General features: G+C 46.3%; 1 protein-coding gene across 3 annotated transcripts in view; it reads right to left on the bottom strand.

Annotated features, from left to right (window-relative positions):
• Positions 1-6,691: 6,691 nt before the first annotated feature.
• The window catches only part of LOC308303326 (uncharacterized protein), a 33,074-nt gene continuing 18,941 nt past the window's right edge, over positions 6,692-20,824 (bottom strand). The window contains exons 8-13 of one of the 3 annotated variants that reach the window (XM_080747679.1): positions 18,724-19,179; positions 17,448-17,562; positions 10,762-10,923; positions 9,071-9,173; positions 7,323-8,140; positions 6,692-7,154 (exon numbers count right to left, since the gene is read on the bottom strand). In XM_080747679.1, coding sequence (XP_080603805.1) covers positions 6,912-7,154; positions 7,323-8,140; positions 9,071-9,173; positions 10,762-10,923; positions 17,448-17,562; positions 18,724-19,179 — 1,897 coding nt within the window. In that variant the 3' untranslated portion in view covers positions 6,692-6,911. Of the gene's footprint in view, positions 8,141-9,070; positions 9,174-10,761; positions 10,924-17,447; positions 17,563-18,723; positions 19,180-20,824 lie in introns of all 3 variants that reach the window. The other 2 variants (XM_080747678.1, XM_080747680.1) reach the window with 2 other exon arrangements.

Genomic DNA, 20,824 nt, shown 5'->3' on the forward strand with positions numbered 1-20,824 from the left:
GTGTGAAGAGTCTGACGCTTGCAGCCAGGCAATGCTAGGGCATCTGCAATGCTTTTTCACACAATATTCAAATCTTTCGAGAAGGATCTGTATATTCAAGGACTTTGCACACATTTTTCACGACTTTTTCAAAAATAGGAGATCTACAAGCTCGCAGCGCCGCACTGTGAGCTTGTAGATCTGCTATGTTTCACTGGTTAAAGCATTCAATAATTCTAGACCTAAATGGGTTAATCCAATGAATCTGCCAATGGCCAGACCCAATTGACGTCTCTGGTCGTGGCTGGTTGATGAATAGATTGCTAGGTGTATCAGGGGCTTCAGACTTTAGCTCAGAGCGTTTGGGGAGAGAGGTCACATGGTGGAGTCTTCTGACCCTGTAGTTCATCACAACCGGCCTGGACCAGGAGGACCCACCAGAACATCTGCATGCGTTTTCACAGCCTGATCATTTTCATGATCAATCAAATTTGTTCCAGCTTGGATCAACGGGAAACTAAAATGAAAACTCATTTTCAAGGTTTTACAGAAAAAAAATACCATGTTTTATTTAATAAAAATATCATATTATCATTAAAATGGTAAGTGTTTTGCCAATCATTCGGGGCCCACTTGCGATATCCTCACGGAATCGCTGGTCCGACCCAGTGGTTGGGTTTGTGTTTTTACCCTTCAGGTTGTGTTGTTGTTACCATGTACAGTATACAGTATAGCAACACAATTGTTTTGTCATTTTTAAATAAATATTTCAAGTTTTTTTCTAAAAACTTAGGTCAGGCTTTCGAAGGCATTCTCAGAATTGGCCTTTGGTCTAAATGAGTTAAAGGACAACTTTAGTTTAAAAATGTTTTCATTTGCTTCGTTCTATTGTTTTATCGCGTTTACTGTGCTAAAATGTGGGGCATGCGTACGCATGGGGGCATGTGTACAAGTGGCTAAATATGTCTTTTTAGACACAATAAGCCAGCAGTTTCTTTATTGCTATTTACAGTACCACTTCTAGCCCCCATAAGTCACATCCAACCATGAAAGGTTGCGTTGTATCTTGGGAATGGGCTTATTCTTCGTAAAATGACATATTTAGCCACTTGTACGCATGCCCCCAGCCACTGAAATAAGAATCTCTAAAACAATAGAAAGAAGTAAATGAAATAATGTTAAGACTCATCTTTTATATTCTTTAATTACGATGTAAAATATGAACCCTTGTTGTAAAAAACTAAAGTTGTCCTTTAAAAACCAGAGTTTGTCGGTTACTTTTGATGCAGTCTGCATTCGTCTGTTCTCCTTGTTCCTTCACTTAACCGTCATCTGGGGACCTCTCCCCAAAAACATGTGGGGGGGCCTCGACCCCCAGGTTGAGAACCACTCGGTCTAACTTTGAGTACAAACTTGGCCTAGAAGGAATTAGTCTGGCATCAGCCAGTCTGATAACATGGATTCACTATCAGTGTGTCTAATGCCAGGCCAATGAACTCTACACCACAGTGTGTCTAATGTCAGGATAATGAACTCTACACCACAGTGTGTCTAATGTCAGGATAATGAACTCTACACCACAGTGTGTCTAATGCCAGGATAATGAACTCTACACCACAGTGTGTCTAATGTCAGGATAATGACCTCTACACCACAGTGTGTCTAATGTCAGGATAATGAACTCTACACCACAGTGTGTCTAATGTCAGGATAATGAACTCTACACCACAGTGTGTCTAATGTCAGGCCAATGAACTCTACACCACAGTGTGTCTAATGCCAGGATAATGAACTCTACACCACAGTGTGTCTAATAATGTCAGGATAATGACCTCTACACCACAGTGTGTCTAATGTCAGGATAATGAACTCTACACCACAGTGTGTCTAATAATGTCAGGATAATGACCTCTACACCACAGTGTGTCTAATGTCAGGCTAATGAACTCTACACCACAGTGTGTCTAATGTCAGGATAATGAACTCTACACCACAGTGTGTCTAATGCCAGGCCAATGAACTCTACACCACAGTGTGTCTAATGCCAGGATAATGAACTCTACACCACAGTGTGTCTAATAATGTCAGGATAATGACCTCTACACCACAGTGTGTCTAATGTCAGGCTAATGAACTCTACACCACAGTGTGTCTAATGTCAGGATAATGAACTCTACACCACAGTGTGTCTAATGTCAGGATAATGAACTCTACACCACAGTGTATCTAATGTCAGGATAATGAACTCTACACCACAGTGTGTCTAATGTCAGGATAATGAACTCTACACCACAGTGTGTCTAATGTCAGGATAATGAACTCTACACCACAGTGTATCTAATGTCAGGATAATGAACTCTACACCACAGTGTGTCTAATGTCAGGCTAATGAACTCTACACCACAGTGTGTCTAATGTCAGGCTAATGAACTCTACACCACAGTGTGTCTAATGTCAGGATAATGAACTCTACACCACAGTGTGTCTAATGCCAGGATAATGAACTCTACACCACAGTGTGTCTAATGCCAGGATAATGAACTCTACACCACAGTGTGTCTAATGTCAGGATAATGAACTCTACACCACAGTGTGTCTAATGTCAGGATAATGAACTCTACACCACAGTGTGTCTAATGTCAGGATAATGAACTCTACACCACAGTGTGTCTAATGTCAGGATAATGAACTCTACACCACAGTGTATCTAATGTCAGGATAATGAACTCTACACCACAGTGTGTCTAATGTCAGGCTAATGAACTCTACACCACAGTGTGTCTAATGTCAGGATAATGAACTCTACACCACAGTGTCTCTAATGTCAGGATAATGAACTCTACACCACAGTGTGTCTAATGTCAGGATAATGAACTCTACACCACAGTGTGTCTAATGTCAGGATAATGAACTCTACACCACAGTGTGTCTAATGTCAGGATAATGAACTCTACACCACAGTGTGTCTAATGTCAGGATAATGAACTCTACACCACAGTGTGTCTAATGTCAGGATAATGAACTCTACACCACAGTGTGTCTAATATCAGGATAATGAACTCTACACCACAGTGTGTCTAATGTCAGGATAATGAACTCTACACCACAGTGTGTCTAATGTCAGGATAATGAACTCTACACCACAGTGTGTCTAATGTCAGGATAATGAACTCTACACCACAGTGTGTCTAATGTCAGGATAATGAACTCTACACCACAGTGTGTCTAATGTCAGGATAATGAACTCTACACCACAGTGTGTCTAATGTCAGGATAATGAACTCTACACCACAGTGTGTCTAATGTCAGGATAATGAACTCTACACCACAGTGTGTCTAATAATGTCAGGATAATGAACTCTACACCACAGTGTGTCTAATGTCAGGATAATGAACTCTACACCACAGTGTGTCTAATGTCAGGATAATGAACTCTACACCACAGTGTCTCTAATGCCAGGATAATGAACTCTACACCACAGTGTGTCTAATGTCAGGATAATGAACTCTACACCACAGTGTGTCTAATGTCAGGATAATGAACTCTACACCACAGTGTGTCTAATGTCAGGATAATGAACTCTACACCACAGTGTGTCTAATGTCAGGATAATGAACTCTACACCACAGTGTGTCTAATGTCAAGATAATGAACTCTACACCACAGTGTGTCTAATGTCAGGATAATGAACTCTACACCACAGTGTGTCTAATGTCAGGATAATGAACTCTACACCACAGTGTGTCTAATGTCAGGATAATGAACTCTACACCACAGTGTGTCTAATGTCAGGATAATGAACTCTACACCACAGTGTGTCTAATGTCAGGATAATGAACTCTACACTAGGATGGGACAATGTGAAAAGTTCATATCACGATTATTGTGACAAAAGAAATTATCGATATTATCGCGAAAATCAACATCCATTATCCTGGGGCAGAACATTTGCCAAAAAATAGCAGATCTACAAGCTCACAGAAAAAAAAAGACTGTATCAAGTACATATATTATAAGTTCCTTTTACCAATTATAGAGGGTTTAAGTGGTACCGGATATGCAGCTCGGCAAATAAAAGGTGAATTGATCCCAGTGCATGACGGAGGACGATATCACGATGAAGTAAATCTCAACAATACGATTATATCGCGAGTGTTTTTTATCACGATAAACGATAATATCGCGCATCGTCCCATCCCTCCTCTACACAGACAGTAGACATGCAGACTAGGAAGTAGGGCTGGGCGAAATGGTGATAAATATATCGTTGAGTGTCTCCACGATATGCCTTTTCAGACACATCGTACATATCGTGATACAATGAGTGAAGGCCCATTTCCCACTGGGCCAGATAACAGATAAAAAAAATCTCTTTCTCCAGATATTTTTCCATTCAAGTGGATGGTAGATACAGATCAAAAAAGAATATCTATCACAGATAAAAATTAATATCTGTGACAGATATTTGTTTTATCTGTATCTACCATCCACTTGAATGGAAAAAATATCTGAAGAAAGAGATTTTTTTTATCTGTTATCTGGCCCAGTGGGAATGGGCCTTAAGCCTTATAAAAAAGAAATCCTGTTGAATTGTTAATACAGAGATTCATTGCGGAATTAATTTAAACCTGCATTTTGGTCTAAATCAGTAGTTCTCAAACTTTACAATGGCAAGGTCTCCCCTTAACTCTGACAGCATAGAAATGAAACCAAATGGACCTGTAAGGGTCCAGTTGGTTTCATGTGTATACTGTCAGTTACATACTTGTAAGGGTCAATTTAGACCTCCTAAAAGGAACCCAGAGAGTCCCTGGACCCCACTTTGAGGACCACTGGTCTAAATGGTCTGTTACTCCTTTTATTTTTTAAATAGTTTTTGTTACCTTGTACTGTAGGTGGTTGTACTGTTAAGTAACTTGAAAAATAACCATAGAAACCAAAATGAACAAGAATCGTGATAAGATCGTGTATCGTGATCCCGCTTGGAGAAATACTGTGATATTGTATTTTTCCATATCGCCCACCCCTATTGGGAAGGCACATACGGTTGTGCTCAAAATTATTCAACCCCCCCCCCCCTCTCTGCAAATCTGGTTCATTGGCTAAATTCACAAACTGACAACTGAATGAAATAAATAAATAAATCATACAAGAACAATGTAAATAGCTCAAAAGTAACATTTGTTGTGTTTTTTTTTTTCAAATTCAATGCTAAATGCCACTTTCAACGCCACTTTCACTTTCAATTATTCAACTCTTAATTACACCTGAAAACATCTGTAATCAACTGCAATCGACTAATCAAGGGCTTAAATAGTTGCATCAGATGTGCAATCTGGCCTGACTAGAAGTTTGTTGACTTGTTGACTTTGATTAGAGCAGTTAGAAACATGGCTAAGTTTAAGGATTGGTCAGAAAAGTTCAGAGAAGAGATTGCTTTGTACAAAAAAGGAAAAGGATATAAAACAATTGCAAAGACACTGAATGTTCCAAAAAGTACAGTTTTGAGCTAACCTGACTTTCGCCAGATGGTGGCAGCATTGCGTTGCATTGCTTTACCATCTGGGCTCGGTCCGGCAGAGTTGATAACACTCGTAAAGTCCCGGGCCGGACCAATCAGCGGCAGCTATGGGCAGGCTCTGAGCGGCTCTGAGCCAATAGAGTCTGATTGCAGACCACGTGGAAACCCAGGAGGCAGATTCTGGGTGCAACGTCATGCAGACAGGCCAATATGAGTGGTTGGAGTTGGCACTCCCAGACTGTGACAGAGAGACGGCCACATCCAATCACCTGCTATAGAATTTGAAAAAATGGCCCGCCCCTTACATCGGTTCTGCCGGAGCGAGCCCAGATGGTAAGCAATGCAACGCAATGCTGTCACCATCTGGCGAAAGTCAGGTTAGTTTTGAGCAGAGTTGACAAGTTCTAAGTCAAAAGAAGAGTGGTTACACTAATGAACACATTTGCCAGAGGGGGTTGAATAATTTCGAGAACAACTGTATATGTATATACTGTATACACTGCTACTGTACATGAAGAGAAAACAGGTCGAAACAAGACAACGGTGAAAACAGAACCATCAAAGTACTGATTTAGTCTAAAACTAAATTTCCAATGGCAACGACGAAGAGACGCAGAGGAACTCTAAACCTGCTAGCCAGCCGTTCTGGAGACGAGGCTCCGCCGAACGTTTGGATGAACTTGGAAACACACCGAGGCAGACTGGGACACATGCATACAACAGTAACACACACACACCTTGTTCCATAAAGAAAAGAGACGCCTTTAATGACTACCAAGAGAATTAAACTAATCGTGGGTTTATTTTGCATCACTAAACAAGCCTGGCTCATTTATCAAACCTAAGTTCTTATACGCTAGATAAGGGGTCTTCAACATTTTCAGGCCAAGGACCCCTTAGTTGAGATAGAGATGAAGCAGGGACCCCCCACAACCTGTTCATAGATTCCATAAAGTTTCATCGTTTGACAGCACAATCGTCAGTGTATTTTGTTTCATGTCAATTTGTGTTTTCAGATATTTAACCACATGAACCGTCAATACTTAATAAACTTGACCTTTCACTCTGTACTTAGTCTGCTCTTTTTCCCCTCTACACCAAACGTCTTTGCAAAAATAGCCGATCTACAAGCTCACAACGCCTCGCAGCTCAAGGCGTTGTGAGCTTGTAGATCTGCTATGTTTGGCTAAAGTTCTCAGAATATGGACACTAGGGTTCAAGTGGTTAATATATATAAAAGAAGAAAAAAGTTAGTCCCGGACCCCCTGTTTAAGACCCCTGCGCTAGATAAAAGGAAGGCTTTTACGTAAAAACGAGGCTGTATTGGAAAGAACTTCTAAAAACAAAACTAAGCAAAATCATTTTTAGTTGTGGTTGTCGTTGTTGCGTGTCTCTTGTGTTTAACAGCAGTCATATCTTCCCCTGTGCGTGCTGCATGTAGTGGACCTGCAGGTCCAGCTCGCTGGGAAGGGAGCCGCCGCATATCATGCACTGGAGCAGCCGCTCGGGGGCGAACGGCAGGCGGCCCACCCCGGCCCCCCCCACCTTGTGGGGGTCCGTCCGCACGGCCAGCTGCTGAGGCAGGGACAGGGCCTGGTGGTGGTGGTGGTGGGGCAGGTGGTGGAGTGGGGCTCGGTCGCCGCCCAGGACCGCCTGCGGTGTGAAAAAGATATTTGGCTGTGGGTGTCTGGCAAGAGCAGCACCGACCGCCACAGAATGAAGAGGGTGGGAGCCAGGCAAAGCGTGAAGAGGGGGGAGCGCAGCGAGCGGAGGCGAGAAAAAGGGGGAAGGCTGATTGATGAGAATCTGAGTGCCCGTTACCATGTTGGGTTGGCGCTCCCCGGCGGCGGCGGCGCTCCCCGGCGGTCTGAGCGGCCCGCTGAGCAGGCTCTGAGGATGAGGAGGATGAGGAGGCCTGGTCTGGAAGCCCCACACCGCGGGGCCCATGGCGCCGCGGGGCGGCGGGGGGAAGCACGGAGGCTCGTACGCCATGGAGAAGGGGACCTGCGGAGCGGCCTGAGCCGGAGGCAGGTTGACCCAGCCGGACGGAAGCTGCTGCTGCTGCTGAGGCGCCTTCTGCTGCAACTGGAAGTCCGGAGGAGCTCCCACCACGTTGTTCATGGAGCTCAGGGTCTTTGGGATGGAGTGGAGGTCCCAGGGCGACATACCGCCGCTCTGGTCGGCCTGCGCCGAGGAGGAGGTGGACGCCACGGCCGAGGCCGGGTCTGGCGAAGAAGGCCTCCGTTTCTGCGTCTCGACCCCGCCGTTCCCCGGCTTTTCCGACTGGCTGGCGGCCGCCGCTGGCGGTCCCGTCTGAGGCTTGCCTAGTTCCCCCGAACTGCCGTCGTCCTTTTTAGGAGCGGCAGCGGAGGAGGACGACGACGTGGGCGGCGACTCGCTGGCGGGCTTTTGCGCCGACGTAGCGGCGGTGGCGGAGGTGCTCGACCAGTTGGGAAGGTGGAGCTCGGAGCCTTGTGAAGCAGGCGCCGCGTGGGCGGGTCGTACGCTCCAGAGCGCCGCACCTCCCTCCGGGTGGGGCAGGGAGCTGGAGGAGGAGGAGGAGGGTGGAGGAACTACGTCACTCTGGAGCTGCTGCTCTGCTTCACTCAGCGCTGCAGGGCTGGGTCTCTTTGACACACCTGGAGGGGTTGGTACCATCATGGACATTTATTATTATTATTATAATATCACAGTCAGGGTTCACACACATTTTTACCAATTAATTTCCAAAACTTTTCCTAAACTTTTCCAGAATATTTAAACCAATTTCCAGGACTATATAACAATAATTCAGCTCAATAACAGGTCGCTTACTCCTATGCGCAATGCCCAAAGACAGGTAGTGTATGCCAGTGGTTCTCAACCTTTTCAGGCCGTGACCCCCGAAATAATCATGTTTTAACTGGGGACACCGGCACCCTGACGAGCACTAAGAGTTACATTTTGTATAACACGGTTCTATTGTGAAAATAGCAGATCTACATGCATAACTTGTTTTGTTTTTTTCTCCTGTAAATTAATAATCGATCTACAAGCTCCAAATGTGACCTTGTAGATCTGCTATTCTTGTGTTTCTGAACTTAAATCCTGAAAAAAAGTAACACTTTTGGACGTGAGGTCTCCGACCAGATATATTACAAAATAAACGTGATAATAGATTATTACTGAAATAACTGCAATTAATACTTAAAATAAACATCAATCAGGCTATTGTGTACTACAGGGTTACCACACATTTTTACAAATTAATTTCCAAAACTTTTCCAGAATATTTAATCCAATTTCCAGGACTACAATAATTCAGCTCAATAACAGGTCGCTTACTCCTATGCGCAATGCCCAAAGACAGGCAGTGTATGCCAGTGGTTCTCAACCTTTTCAGGCCGAAATAATCATGTTTTAACTGGGGACCCCGGCACCCTGACGAGCACTAAGAGTTGAGGCATTTTGTATAACACGGTTCTATTGTGAAAATAGCCGATCTACATGCTCACAACGCCTCGCGTTGCGAGGCGTTGTGAGCATGTAGATCTGCTATTTTCACAATTTCTGCCTGTACTAGAACTCACCTGCTGTGCTGTCTTGAGGCTCCAGGCTGTGGATGGAAGCAGGGTCAGGAGGAGACGCCCAGCCCGCTCTGCCCGACTCCGTCTGACCACCAACCTCCTGGCTCTGGAGGAAGGGGATTAGAGTCAACCAAAAATAACCAAAACATCTACTATTATTAAAAAAATAGTTTTTGTTAACTGAACAAAATAAAAACGTCCCTCTTAAGGTGGTTGCACACTGCTGCGTTTTTCTTTGCGAAATGCGTTTTTCAGGGCAAGGAGAGAGAGAGAGAGATAGAGAGAGCAAGGGACCGAGTGGTGCGCGAAACGGGCGGCAGTGTGCAAACGTGACTGACATAACGTGAGGTTGATTTTTTTATTCACGCACTCAGAAATTCACTCCGATATTCGGCCCGAAAAACGCAGCAGTGTGCAACCACCTTTACTCTGACCTTTCTGAATCCTGCACCTGACAAATAACCCAAAGTATGAAAAAAATGAAAACAATAAAACTAATAAATACTATACTAAAACTAAGCGCTTTCACAAAAATAAAAAAAATAAAAAACTAGCAAAACCACTCTAAAGAACTAATTAAAACTAACTGAATTAGAAGATTATTATTATTATATAAATCTTTTTTTTTTTTTTTTTGCGTGTCATGAGCGTGAAGTGTGGGCATCACTTCCTGTTCCTCTTAGATGTTTCATTCTGACCAGGAGGAGAAGGAGGAGAAGATGTTTCCATAAAGCCTCTTAATGCACATTAAGGCTTTTGCGCTTAAATCTTTTTATGGAAACACTTCAAAATCCGAATAAACTCTCATTATCCGCAGAAACCTTTATGCTTTTTTTGAATTTTTTGAATGAAAATGCATTGAACTTGCATGATATTGATTTGGCTGAAGGGAGCTACCAACTTGTTAGCGCCGTGTTCCCTACTACTGTACCTTGCATTGGATGTTTATTTTAGGGCTGTGTGCAAGCCTCGTCCGTCACATCATCCAAGTAAATCCTGGCTAACCCACCCTTCGTCACACCGTGTTGCGTGCCAATGTGGCTGATCTACAAGCTTGCAGCAGTCACAGCAGTGCTCACGTCTCGGATTCGGTCTGAAAAAAATCAGCCCGATCCCAGCTCTGTACACTGTGTGCACAGAGCTGCAGGTCGGTCAGACGGACCCAGGCAGGATCTCCCAAGAATCGCATTTCATCAGTTTAATGGAAACAGGCTAAATTCGCTTTGTCTTAATGCACATTTCTGATAATTCGCTTCTAATATTCGAATAAGTTTATGGAAACGTGACTGATGACCACGGCTATGCACCATGACACTTTCGGTAGCAAAACTCACACTCGATGAATAACATTGGAGTCTATGAGAGCCGGCTGGGACAGCTCATGAACAAAAAAATAATTCTGAACGATTGCGAACTTTGTTGTATAATCGCTCCAGGAATATAAAAGAAGAGGAAAACTATTTTTACAATCACATGCTTTTCGATGTGCACACTGCACAGTACATAATGTTATTGAGGCAGCTAAACAGCGGCAAGTATAGTTTCTGTGTCGGAGATATCGCGAGATTTGGATTCCAGAGAGGGAATGGTGGAGAGTCTCGCGATAAATACGTTGTGCTCTTTAGATGCAAGTTATAAAGTGTACTTAGATAGATACCTTTATTATCCCAAGGGGGAAATTCAGTAGTACTTACCGGCGGTCCCAGGGGGTGAGGGAGGGGTCCCAGGGGGTGAGGGAGGGGTCCCAGGGGGTGAGGGAGGGGTCCCTCCTTCTGCTGCCTGTCCTGCAGGTCACCCTGAGGGGGGAACAGGGGCGTCTGATCCATGGCAGCGGGGTACATGGGCAGCTGATCCATCTGATTGATTGATTGATTGAAGAATTTATTAGAAGTTTGCATAGGAAAAGGTACAGTTTCACGACACAAGGTCAACTAAAAGGATAAGCTCAAGTAAGCACATGACTTACATTTAGATCCTTTTTTTTAACTCATAACATTGAATGACAGACAGATAAAACGAAAGTTACGTATGTAACTACGGTTCTATGAATCCCGAATGACCGCCAGAGGCGGTGCTTAAAGCACTGAATATCTCCCTTCGCGCATGCGCATTCGAGTATGAATACCAACAAAGTCACTTGTGACCCCTGGATGACCCCACAGAGGGTATATCATCCGGGGTTATCCAATGGATCATTTCCTACAGAATCTTCTCGCGAGACCACGAGGATTCTGAGTGACCCAGTGCTCTGGCGGTCATTCGGGATTCATAGAACCGTAGTTACATACGTAACTTTCGTTCTATTTCATCCCTCCTGACCGCCAGAGGCGGTGCTTAAAGCACTGAATGACTATACCAACAAAGTCACGAGGAATCCTGATTACAAACCTCAAAGAGCAGAATCGAAGGATTCTGGGAAGAGAACCACCCCCAATGGATATGGAGTGGCAACAATCACCCAATAGAACCTGGAGAACGTGCCAATGACTGCCATGAGGCAGTGGCACCAATATCTTCCAGGGGTACTACTCTCAGGTAGCCCATGATGTGGGGGCACTATCATTAGAGTGGCACCCTATACCAGATGGCAGGGGACGATTACTCGCCTTGTAGGTGTGGCTGATGGCACCCACAATTAAAAATGGGGCAGGCGCTGTATGGGGAGCGCAATATCTGGGCCATCATAGCCACGGAAGAGCTGTTCTGGCCGCCGAAAGCATGTGGCAGGGCTAACATAAGCTCTATGGGCCCACACTGGGCACAACAGTTCCAGCTTGTCCACCCACTCTCGTGGTGGAGGTTAAGCTGGGCAAGCCTTACAGGCTGGTTGAGGTGCGGCTGAGACAGCACCATTAAGGAGGAACGCTGTGTTCGGCCACATAGCGACACCTCAGCCGTCTAAGAGTCACTGACAGGCAGGGTGTGTAGCTCACTGACACGTCTGTTGAGGTAATGGGCAGGATGAATGCCTTCTCACCTGACCCCAACCTTGACTGCCTGTGTCAAGGGCTTGAAAGGGAGGCCCGCAAAGGGTGTCCCGTACCATGGGAAGATCCCATGATGGAAGTTCTCAGGGCTCTTGAAGGATGCAACCTCAGAGCCCCCTCCGGGAAAAGGAACACTTGACTGTTGTTCCCCACTATGGCTGTGCCATTGTTGATTCTACCATGTCGACATGGTCTTGCAGCTACGTAAAATTTTAGAGTAGACGGAGAGTGGCCCCAGTCTAGGAGGGACTGGTGCGATTCCAGAAAAGCAGACACAGAGCAACGCACTGGGTCTTCACTCTGACCCATATACCAGTTGGAAACAACTTCCCACTGTTATCTTACTGTAACCTAGTGGATGGCCTTGGCCCTCTAGCATTCAGGATGGTATGCATGAATGGATCAGCACAGCTGCCCCGCAGCGGTTCAGCTGGAGGCGTTGAGGATTGGGATGCCAGATCCGACCTCCTAGTCGAGAGGAGACCTCTCCTGTCGTGGAGGGGCTATGGCGCACTGCGACTGAGTCTGTGCAACCGAGGAAACAGTCCTCCCTGGCCAGAAGGAAGCCACCAGTCGAATGGTGTGACCCTCCTGAAGAACTCTTAAGCACTGGTCGTATCAGTGGAAGCAGTAGAATGCATGTGCAGTGCCTCTGGGCATGTGCACATTTCAAAGGAAGGCGCCCTTCGGGCGGCAACCTACTTGGGGCTTTTGAGGTGATTCTACTCACCCGGTAGATAAATTGCCCTTAGGCTAATCGGGCAGGGGGCTGCCCAAGTCATGAGGTCCATGGATGCCTACAGCAGCCGTGCAGACCTGGTTCCGCCCCGATTTACCGGATACGCGGTCAAGGTGTTACGTGACCGCATGAGAATGTGCTTGCCTCTCAGGCACGGCAGAAGGCACTGTAGAGCCAAATACACCACCTGGTGCTGGCTGTTATAGTAGTGGCATTTAAGGCCACAGGTGTTATTGATGTTACAAATCAATGTTATGGTCAGAGATGCTCTAGGCAACTCCTTCCCTTATTTACTGAGCCCTAGATGGGCCATGCAGGACGGGTGACGTGCTGCAACTTGGACACCTGATTCTGGGATGGTACGCACATCAGCCAGTTGCCCAGGTACGACGGGACCCTCATACCCTGAGACTGCAGCGGCACAAGCGCCGCTGCCAGACACCTTGTGAACACCCTCTGGGAGAGGGAGAACCCGAAAGGAAGCATCCTGAGCTTCCAGTGGTGGCCTTGATAGGCATAGCACAGAAACTGCCAGTGTTGACAGGCAGCGGAAACTGTGGGTATCAGTTTGCAGATCATCTGCTGAGGTCAACATATAAGATGACATGACCTTAATATACCTCTTGGGACCCCCCAGACTCAAGAAAGTATGTCGATTAGAACTAGCCTAGCACAGCTAAACAATCCACCCATGTTAAAACAAGGTGGGTACGCTATACTATACTGCCGTTAGTTAGCTGCATTAGTATATAGTCTGGCCAAACCAGGCTAGATTAGAACCTCCTTGTCTGACAGAGGGTCTACAGCCTCGATGGCACCCTTCGTCAGGAGGACGGATAGCTCCAATGTTAGGATTTTTGCTGGGTCACTGACTGCCTTCTTTGCCCCAGCCAGATGTGGGGGGCCGGTGTCGGAACTGATGCTTATATCCGGCGTTTGAGGTGGCAACCACCAACACGTCTAAAGTGTAAGCAGCCCAGTATCTGAGCTGCAGATGGGAAAAAATATCCGACAGCTGGCCCAGTAGCCTCAGCTGCAGCCTGGTCTACCTAGACTGCATGGTTCGCTTCAGTGCTTCCATCACTGCTGAACCAAACTCTACTTCCAGCTCCACTGGGAGACTACAGAGTTCTCCTAGGTGCCTCCGTCAGGTTTAACTGTGAAAGCCACACTCTGGGATGAGTTTGAACTAGGATGGGTATCATCAATCCGAGTTCATGGAAATAAACCCAATGCCTCTGGTGACACGTCACTGAGGGTGATGGGGTCAGCATTCCCATTGCCCTTTGCAAAGACGTTGAGAGGGCAAGCATAAGGTATTATAGGGAGTTGCCCAAACACCTAGCATTCAAACCCCCAGCCACACAGCCCCCTCGGGGAACACAACGTGGAATGTGATGACAGGCTTGATAGCTGGCCTGCAACCCAGGCGAGCAATTGAATCATTCATGGCTGACAGGGGTACAGGCATGAGGAACATAAAAGGCAGTGGAGGGCGGCCTGTGCCTGGCGAGGGTGCTTGGCCTGGTTAGGTGCTGGCATTCCAGGGCTATGCGAATGATAATGCGCATGGAGCTGTACTATGTCCCAGCCAATGGCTCTGAGCTGAGGAGTGGGAGCTTGGCTCTAAGGCCTATGCATCTTCCTTATATTCATGGAAGTGTGTAGCTCAAGCTGCAGGGAAGATCACATCATCCTCTGGAGTCAGCTGTGGCATTGGAGGAGTAGGCACTTAAACATCCTCCAAAGGTAAACAGGTTGGCGGGCAATGGCCCTCATGTAAGCCAACTCAGCAAATAGCCAATCCAAAATGGTTGAAGTCAGACCTTTTCTTCCTGGTACACAGGGCAGAGGTCATGGCCAGCATCCGGCTGGGGAGGAACCTCACACGAGGTGCAAAAGTGGGAGCTCTCCATTGTGGTGGCACCGGTTTCTCTGCACCGGCCAACACACACCAGTCCCAACTAGCCCAGAGCGCGGACGCCACTGGTTGCTAGACAATATTGACCATATGCTGGAGGGAGGGAGCGTGTAACGCTGCCTATACCAGCAAAGGCCATAATTTGAGCAGGATAGACAACTCTTCAGCTTACCAGAGCGTGAACGTCACTGTTAGCTGGAACGTCGACATTAGCTAGACTGTAGAACCTGTATGGTGGGGGAGGAGCGCGTACGCTACTTGTACCACCAGCAGTTGCCCACTCATAAATAACCGGCTTGCATTAGCCGTCAATCTGCTACCATACATCCTTCTTTCAATGCTTATTGTTGCACTGCTTGAGATTTACAAGTTAAGTGCATTAAAAAACCAGAGCGTGAAAGCTGCTCTTAACTGGACTGTGAAACTTGTATGCTGAGTGGAGAGGGAGCGCGTAGGCTGCCTGCATCAGCAGAGGCTGTTAGTTGGTCTGTGGACCACTTGCTGGGGGGAAGGAGCGCTTACGCTGCCTGCACCAGCAGAGGCTATTGTTGCCAAGAAAATGTCTCAACAAAGATTATAAATATATATTACTTAAATGTAACAATAGACTACTGGTAGCTAGCTACACAGTAGATTAGCTGCAGTAGAGGCTATAAGCTGGGGGGAGGGAGCGCTCACGCTGCCTGCACCAGCAGAGGCCGTTGGTTTGGTCTGAAGACAACCTACTGGGGGAAGGGAGCGCTCAAGCTGCCTGCACCAGCAGAGGCCGTCGTTGCCGAAAATTGTATGTCAACCAAAAAAGTTATATAAAAAATATAAAAATATAAAGTTAGGCTATGGAGTACCAGTAGCTACATACCAAGTAGGCTAGCTGCAGCAGATGCCGTAAGCTGGGGGGAGGGGGCGCTCACGCCACCTGCACCAGCAAAATTTTTAATTACAGCATTTAGTCGGCTCTTCAGATAATCAGGACTGTTAACTGGAACACCGCCGTGCTGTTAGTTGGAGCCTGTTCGGTGTGAGAGGAGGAGCGTGTACGCTACCTGTACCACCAACAAAGGCTAACTAATAAACAACCAGCTTACAACCTTCAATAAAGGTTTGGATGCTGCCATCTATGTAGCAGTGTGAGATGCTTCTTATGCCAATGTCTATTGTAGCACTTTGAAAATCTATCCAAATGTAAAGTTGTTTACTATGCAACTTACAACCAGCTTATCATCACCCTCAATAAAGGTTTGGATGCTGCCATCTATGTAGCAGTGTGAGATGCTTCTTATGCCAATGTTTATTGTAGCACTTTGAAATCTATCCAAATGTAAAGTTGTTTACTATGCAACTTACAGACAACCAGCTTATCACTCTCAATAAAGGTTTGGATGCTGCCATTTATGCAGCAGCATGAAATGCTTCCATTGAAAGCTACCCAACGTAAGTTGGTTTATTATTATAAGAAAACGGCAAGTGAACACAGCTTAATATTGACAATTGTCAATTCTTGTTATGCTTGCATTACCAGTAAAAGCTTATCAAGTAGCAAACTAAACAACACTACTTCCAAACACGCTAGTCGTAGTAGTCTGAGTTACAGATCCATGCTGGGATGAGAGAGCGTTATGCAATCTACACCAGCCAAAAGTTTAATATAAAGTTTTGGAAATTAAGCTATGAACGAACTACTGGTAACACCACCAGTAATGGGAACACCATTTATCAAAGCGATTGCGCTACATAGTACAAACTATCGGTAGCTACGGTCAATCAATCATGAATAGAGACCATTTTGCTGAGGCAGGTCGCGCTATACGCTGCCCGCCCTGTACCAGCTGGCTAATAACAAGACAAACTATACAAAATAGCCGTTTACGAAAGCTTGAAGCAAGCCTGAACGCTGCCAAAAGCTATTAGACAATGTCTACCAAAAAATCATAGTAAGTAGGCCGCCATGCTGTGAGCAGGGACGGCTATCGAAACAAACGATAAAGAAACTCGCTAAAAGCAGCGTGTTTTAGCAACAAGAAAAGTAATAATAGTCTGCATCCTTGATAATGGTAGAAACGGAGCGCTAACGGTCCGTTCACAGCAAACGAGAATCTCGTATTGGAGGGAGGCAGCGCCCGCAGCCTTTCGCAACAGTTTATTCTCTTATACAAACAAACACAATGTAACCTCATCGTAGTGCGGAACTTACCGCTAACAACAGTAACCTACCTCTTGTCCGGAGAGTTAAGACCCTCGTCAAGATCGGACGCTTTCGCGTCCACGTGAAATAAACTCCGCTTGTAGAGGAGATAAAGTCGCAGTTCCTGGAGGGCGAACTCTCGCTACCCCGACCAAAACGGCCACGGAACTACTAGCGACTTCAATAATAAGGTAGGTTGCATAATAATGCATCGTATACTGATGCATATTGTAGCTCAATGCAGAGCTTGCAAACGAAACTCGGCGCGCGAGAAGAAAAAAGGAAATGATCCATTGGATAACCCCGGATGATATACCCTCTGTGGGGTCATCCAGGGGTCACAAGTGACTTTGTTGGTATTCATACTCGAATGCGCATGCGCGAAGGGAGATATTCAGTGCTTTAAGCACCGCCTCTGGCGGTCAGGAGGGATGAAATAGAACAAAGTAATACGCAGAGAAAATAAGAAAAACTGTCATAAAAAACACGATGCAAAAATAAACAGTATTTAGTCAGAGGGAGGTTAAGGTTAGGCTTTTGTTTACTGTTACCTGAGCGGGGTACAGGGGCGTCTGATCCATCGGAGCGGGGGGGTACAGGGGCGTCTGATCCATCGGAGCGGGGGGGAACATGGGCGTCTGCTGGGTCGCTGGTCCGTGGTTAGGGCTGTCACCGTCACAGATTTTAAATGTGTGAACATTTTTTCGACAAGGAAACAATTATGACGATTATGCAAAAAAAAAAGAAAAAGAATTGCCATTTTCTCAGATAATTGCCATTAGACCAGGGGTCTTCAACTGGGGGTCCGGGACCCCTAAGGGGTCCTCAGTGTTACTACATGGGGTCCTCCAAATTTTTGAGTGATAGAAAGTTTTTTTCTCCTTTTTTATATTAACCACTTGAACCCTAGTGTCCATATTCGGAGAACTTTAGCCAAAAATAGCAGATCTACAAGCTCGAGCTTGTAGATCGGCTATTTTTGGCAAAAAGCCTTTGTGTAGAGGGGGAAAAGAGCAAACTAAGTACAGAGTGAAAGGTCAAGTTTATTAAGTATTGACGGTTCAAGAGATTAAATATCTGAAAACACAAATTGACAAGAATCCAAAATACACTGACGATTGTGCTGTTCAAACCATGAAACTATATGGAATCTATGAACAGGTGGTGGGGGTCCCTGCTTCAATCTCTCTCTCAACTAAGAGGTCCTTGGCCTGGAAACGTTGAAGACCCCTGCATTAGACCAGGGGTTCCCAAACTTTTTTGTCTCAGGGCACCCCATAAATATTTTTTTAATCCCTACATTATAATTTTCACTCCCAGCACCTTATATTTATAGCATATCGTCGTTGTCGGTTGGAAACCTTATATGTCCAAAACCGTTCATTTTGTATTTATCATCTATAAAATGTACTAAACTAGTGAAAACAGCAGATCTACAAGCACACAACGGCTCGCATCGCGAGGCGTTGTGTGCTTGTAGATCGGCTGTTTTCACTAGTTTTGGGCGACAGTCTTATATGATGAAGCAGGGCTTTGCTTTACCAAAAGACGTACACATCTGAAACTTGGAGATACGAGGTTTCTGCCCGACAGTGGCGATATTTTAGTGATTATGTTGCGAAGAAAACGTTGAGATAATAGCCATTTTGGTTAGAACTGACTGAAAATAACGTTGTACTTCGAGTTTAAAATGATGCTAAATATTGTTTCAAGAGTCCAAATAAATTATCTCGCGGCACCCCTTGACTGCCGACGCGGCACCCTCACCCACTTTGAAAACACCTGCATCATTAGACGATCATTATGTAATAACTGTGCCAGGCTTACCCGAGGTTCTGCCACTCGTGCTCCCTCAGTGCAGGGACCGGGTACGGAGGAGGAGGAGGAGGGTGCTGCTGCTGAGGGCCCAGTGCTGCTGCTGCTGCTGCGGAGGAGGAGAGCTCTCCCGCCGGCCTGGCCTGGGACCACAGCGCCAGCCGCGGCCTGCCCGGCCCCCTGCTGGGGCTGCCCCGGCCCCTGGTCCGCAGGCTGGAGGAGAAGGAGTAGCCGTAGGGGCCGTAGCCCTGCCGCTTGCGCGTGTGGATCTTCTGGTGCACCAGCAGGCTGGTGAACCAGGAGAAGGACTTGTGGCACTCCTCGCAGCGGTGCGGCCGCTCCCCGGTGTGCGTGTTCATGTGGTCGCGCAGCAGGTAGGCCAGGGCGAAGCTCTTGTCACACAGGTGGCACTTGTGGGGCTTGTCACCCGCGTGGGACAGCATGTGCTGCCGCAGCTGCTCCTCGTCACTGTGGGTTGAGGGAGTGTTTTATTAGGGTGCGTTCGGAAATGCGCACTCAACGCACTGGTGTGCCATGTTGTTGTTCGTTTATTCGGTGCACTTGGTGCGTTGTCGTTCGGAAATCCAGTGCGCGGCGCACCGGTGTGCTGAGTGCACGCACTGACCGACCGACCCTACTCAGAAGATGGGGTTTGACGGTGTGGTGCGTCGGTGCGGTGTTTTGATTGGTTGGTTTTCGTGGCTGTGTCTCGCACTTCTCAGCTGTGAACAATGGCGTAGGAAATGATAACAAAATGCACCATTTGCTGCTTTATTGCTCCTTTGGGCTTTATTGTTACACACATCAACGTGTAAACTAACAGCAGGTAGGCCAATGTTATGAATTAAATTACCTATCAATAGCAACGTTAAGTTAGCAACTGCTGCTTTTAAGAACGTTTTCCAACTGAAAAAGCACACAGTTGCCTCTTAAAGGTATATTCAGTGATTGTATTACATTCAAATAAAAATATAATTGGTACATTTTCCATTCATTCTCCTCACTAGAATGTGCTGACCATATAAGGACTTCCACCATGGCCCGTGTTACGAGCATAGCTAGATTCGGGTTTCAGAGGTGGCCAGCCAGTCCTCGACCAATCAGGGTAGAGTATGGCCGTAGTTATGTTATGACGTTTAGTTATGATGGTCAAAATAAAAGTTTTGAGAACCACAGTAGCTCTGAATTAATGCCTAGATTGTAAACTATTGAACTCATAAAACGCCACAGTCTCGTAGTAAATCAGTATGACGAGCATGACAGTATGGTTACTGAACTGCCCCCCTCGGCCGAGGGGGGAACGGCCTTGGTGAACGGAGGAGCTACCGTTGTCCCTGCCCTCCCTGACGAGGAACTGAATATGGACAACATCTCCGCTGAAGAGTGGAGTAGACGAATGAATGCAGAGTTGGAGTCACTCAGGGAAATGTTCGAAGAGGACAGTAATGAAGAAGAGTTTTGTGGATTCCCTGCTTCAGCCGTGGCTGGCCCGAACAGTGAGCAAAGTGAACTGGCAACTGACAACGGAGAGTTGACAGAGGAAGAGGAGGGGGCGGGTACAACCGCCCCATCACCCCAATCCTCCTCTTTCTCACTATCTCCAATGCCTCTTCTAGAATTCACGAATGGAATGAATGAACTCATTAACACTGCGTTAAAAATGACCCCGGCCAGACACACGGTCAATGGCCCGGCGGCACAACCACCACAGGACAAACGCCCGGCACCACAACCACCATCCCTGAAAACGCCTGAAATTGCCCCGGCCGTGCCCCAGAAATCTGTGGCCTGGGTGTTTTCGCCCCCACCCATCCCTCCACGACCACAACGACTGAAGACCCAGGCCTCCCAGCTGGACAATACGTTTAGCCGTTGATGTCAGCTGGGTCCATTATACCCAGCAACTAACGTATCTGGACCCGATGCTCCTTCAAGCGCTTTTATTAAGCAGGCTCACAACATTTCTACTGTAATTTCAAATAGAGAGTCCAGGATAAGCAGTGGCTCTGCTAATTTAGCTAACTTAACTTACATTCCCTGTAGGGGCTATAGTACAGTAAAATGTCATAAAATAAACCTGGCACTTTTTAACATCAGGTCACTTTTAAACAAG

Source organism: Nannobrachium achirus (genome assembly GCF_963921795.1).
Source record: "Nannobrachium achirus genome assembly, chromosome: 2".
NCBI lineage: Eukaryota > Metazoa > Chordata > Actinopteri > Myctophiformes > Myctophidae > Nannobrachium > Nannobrachium achirus.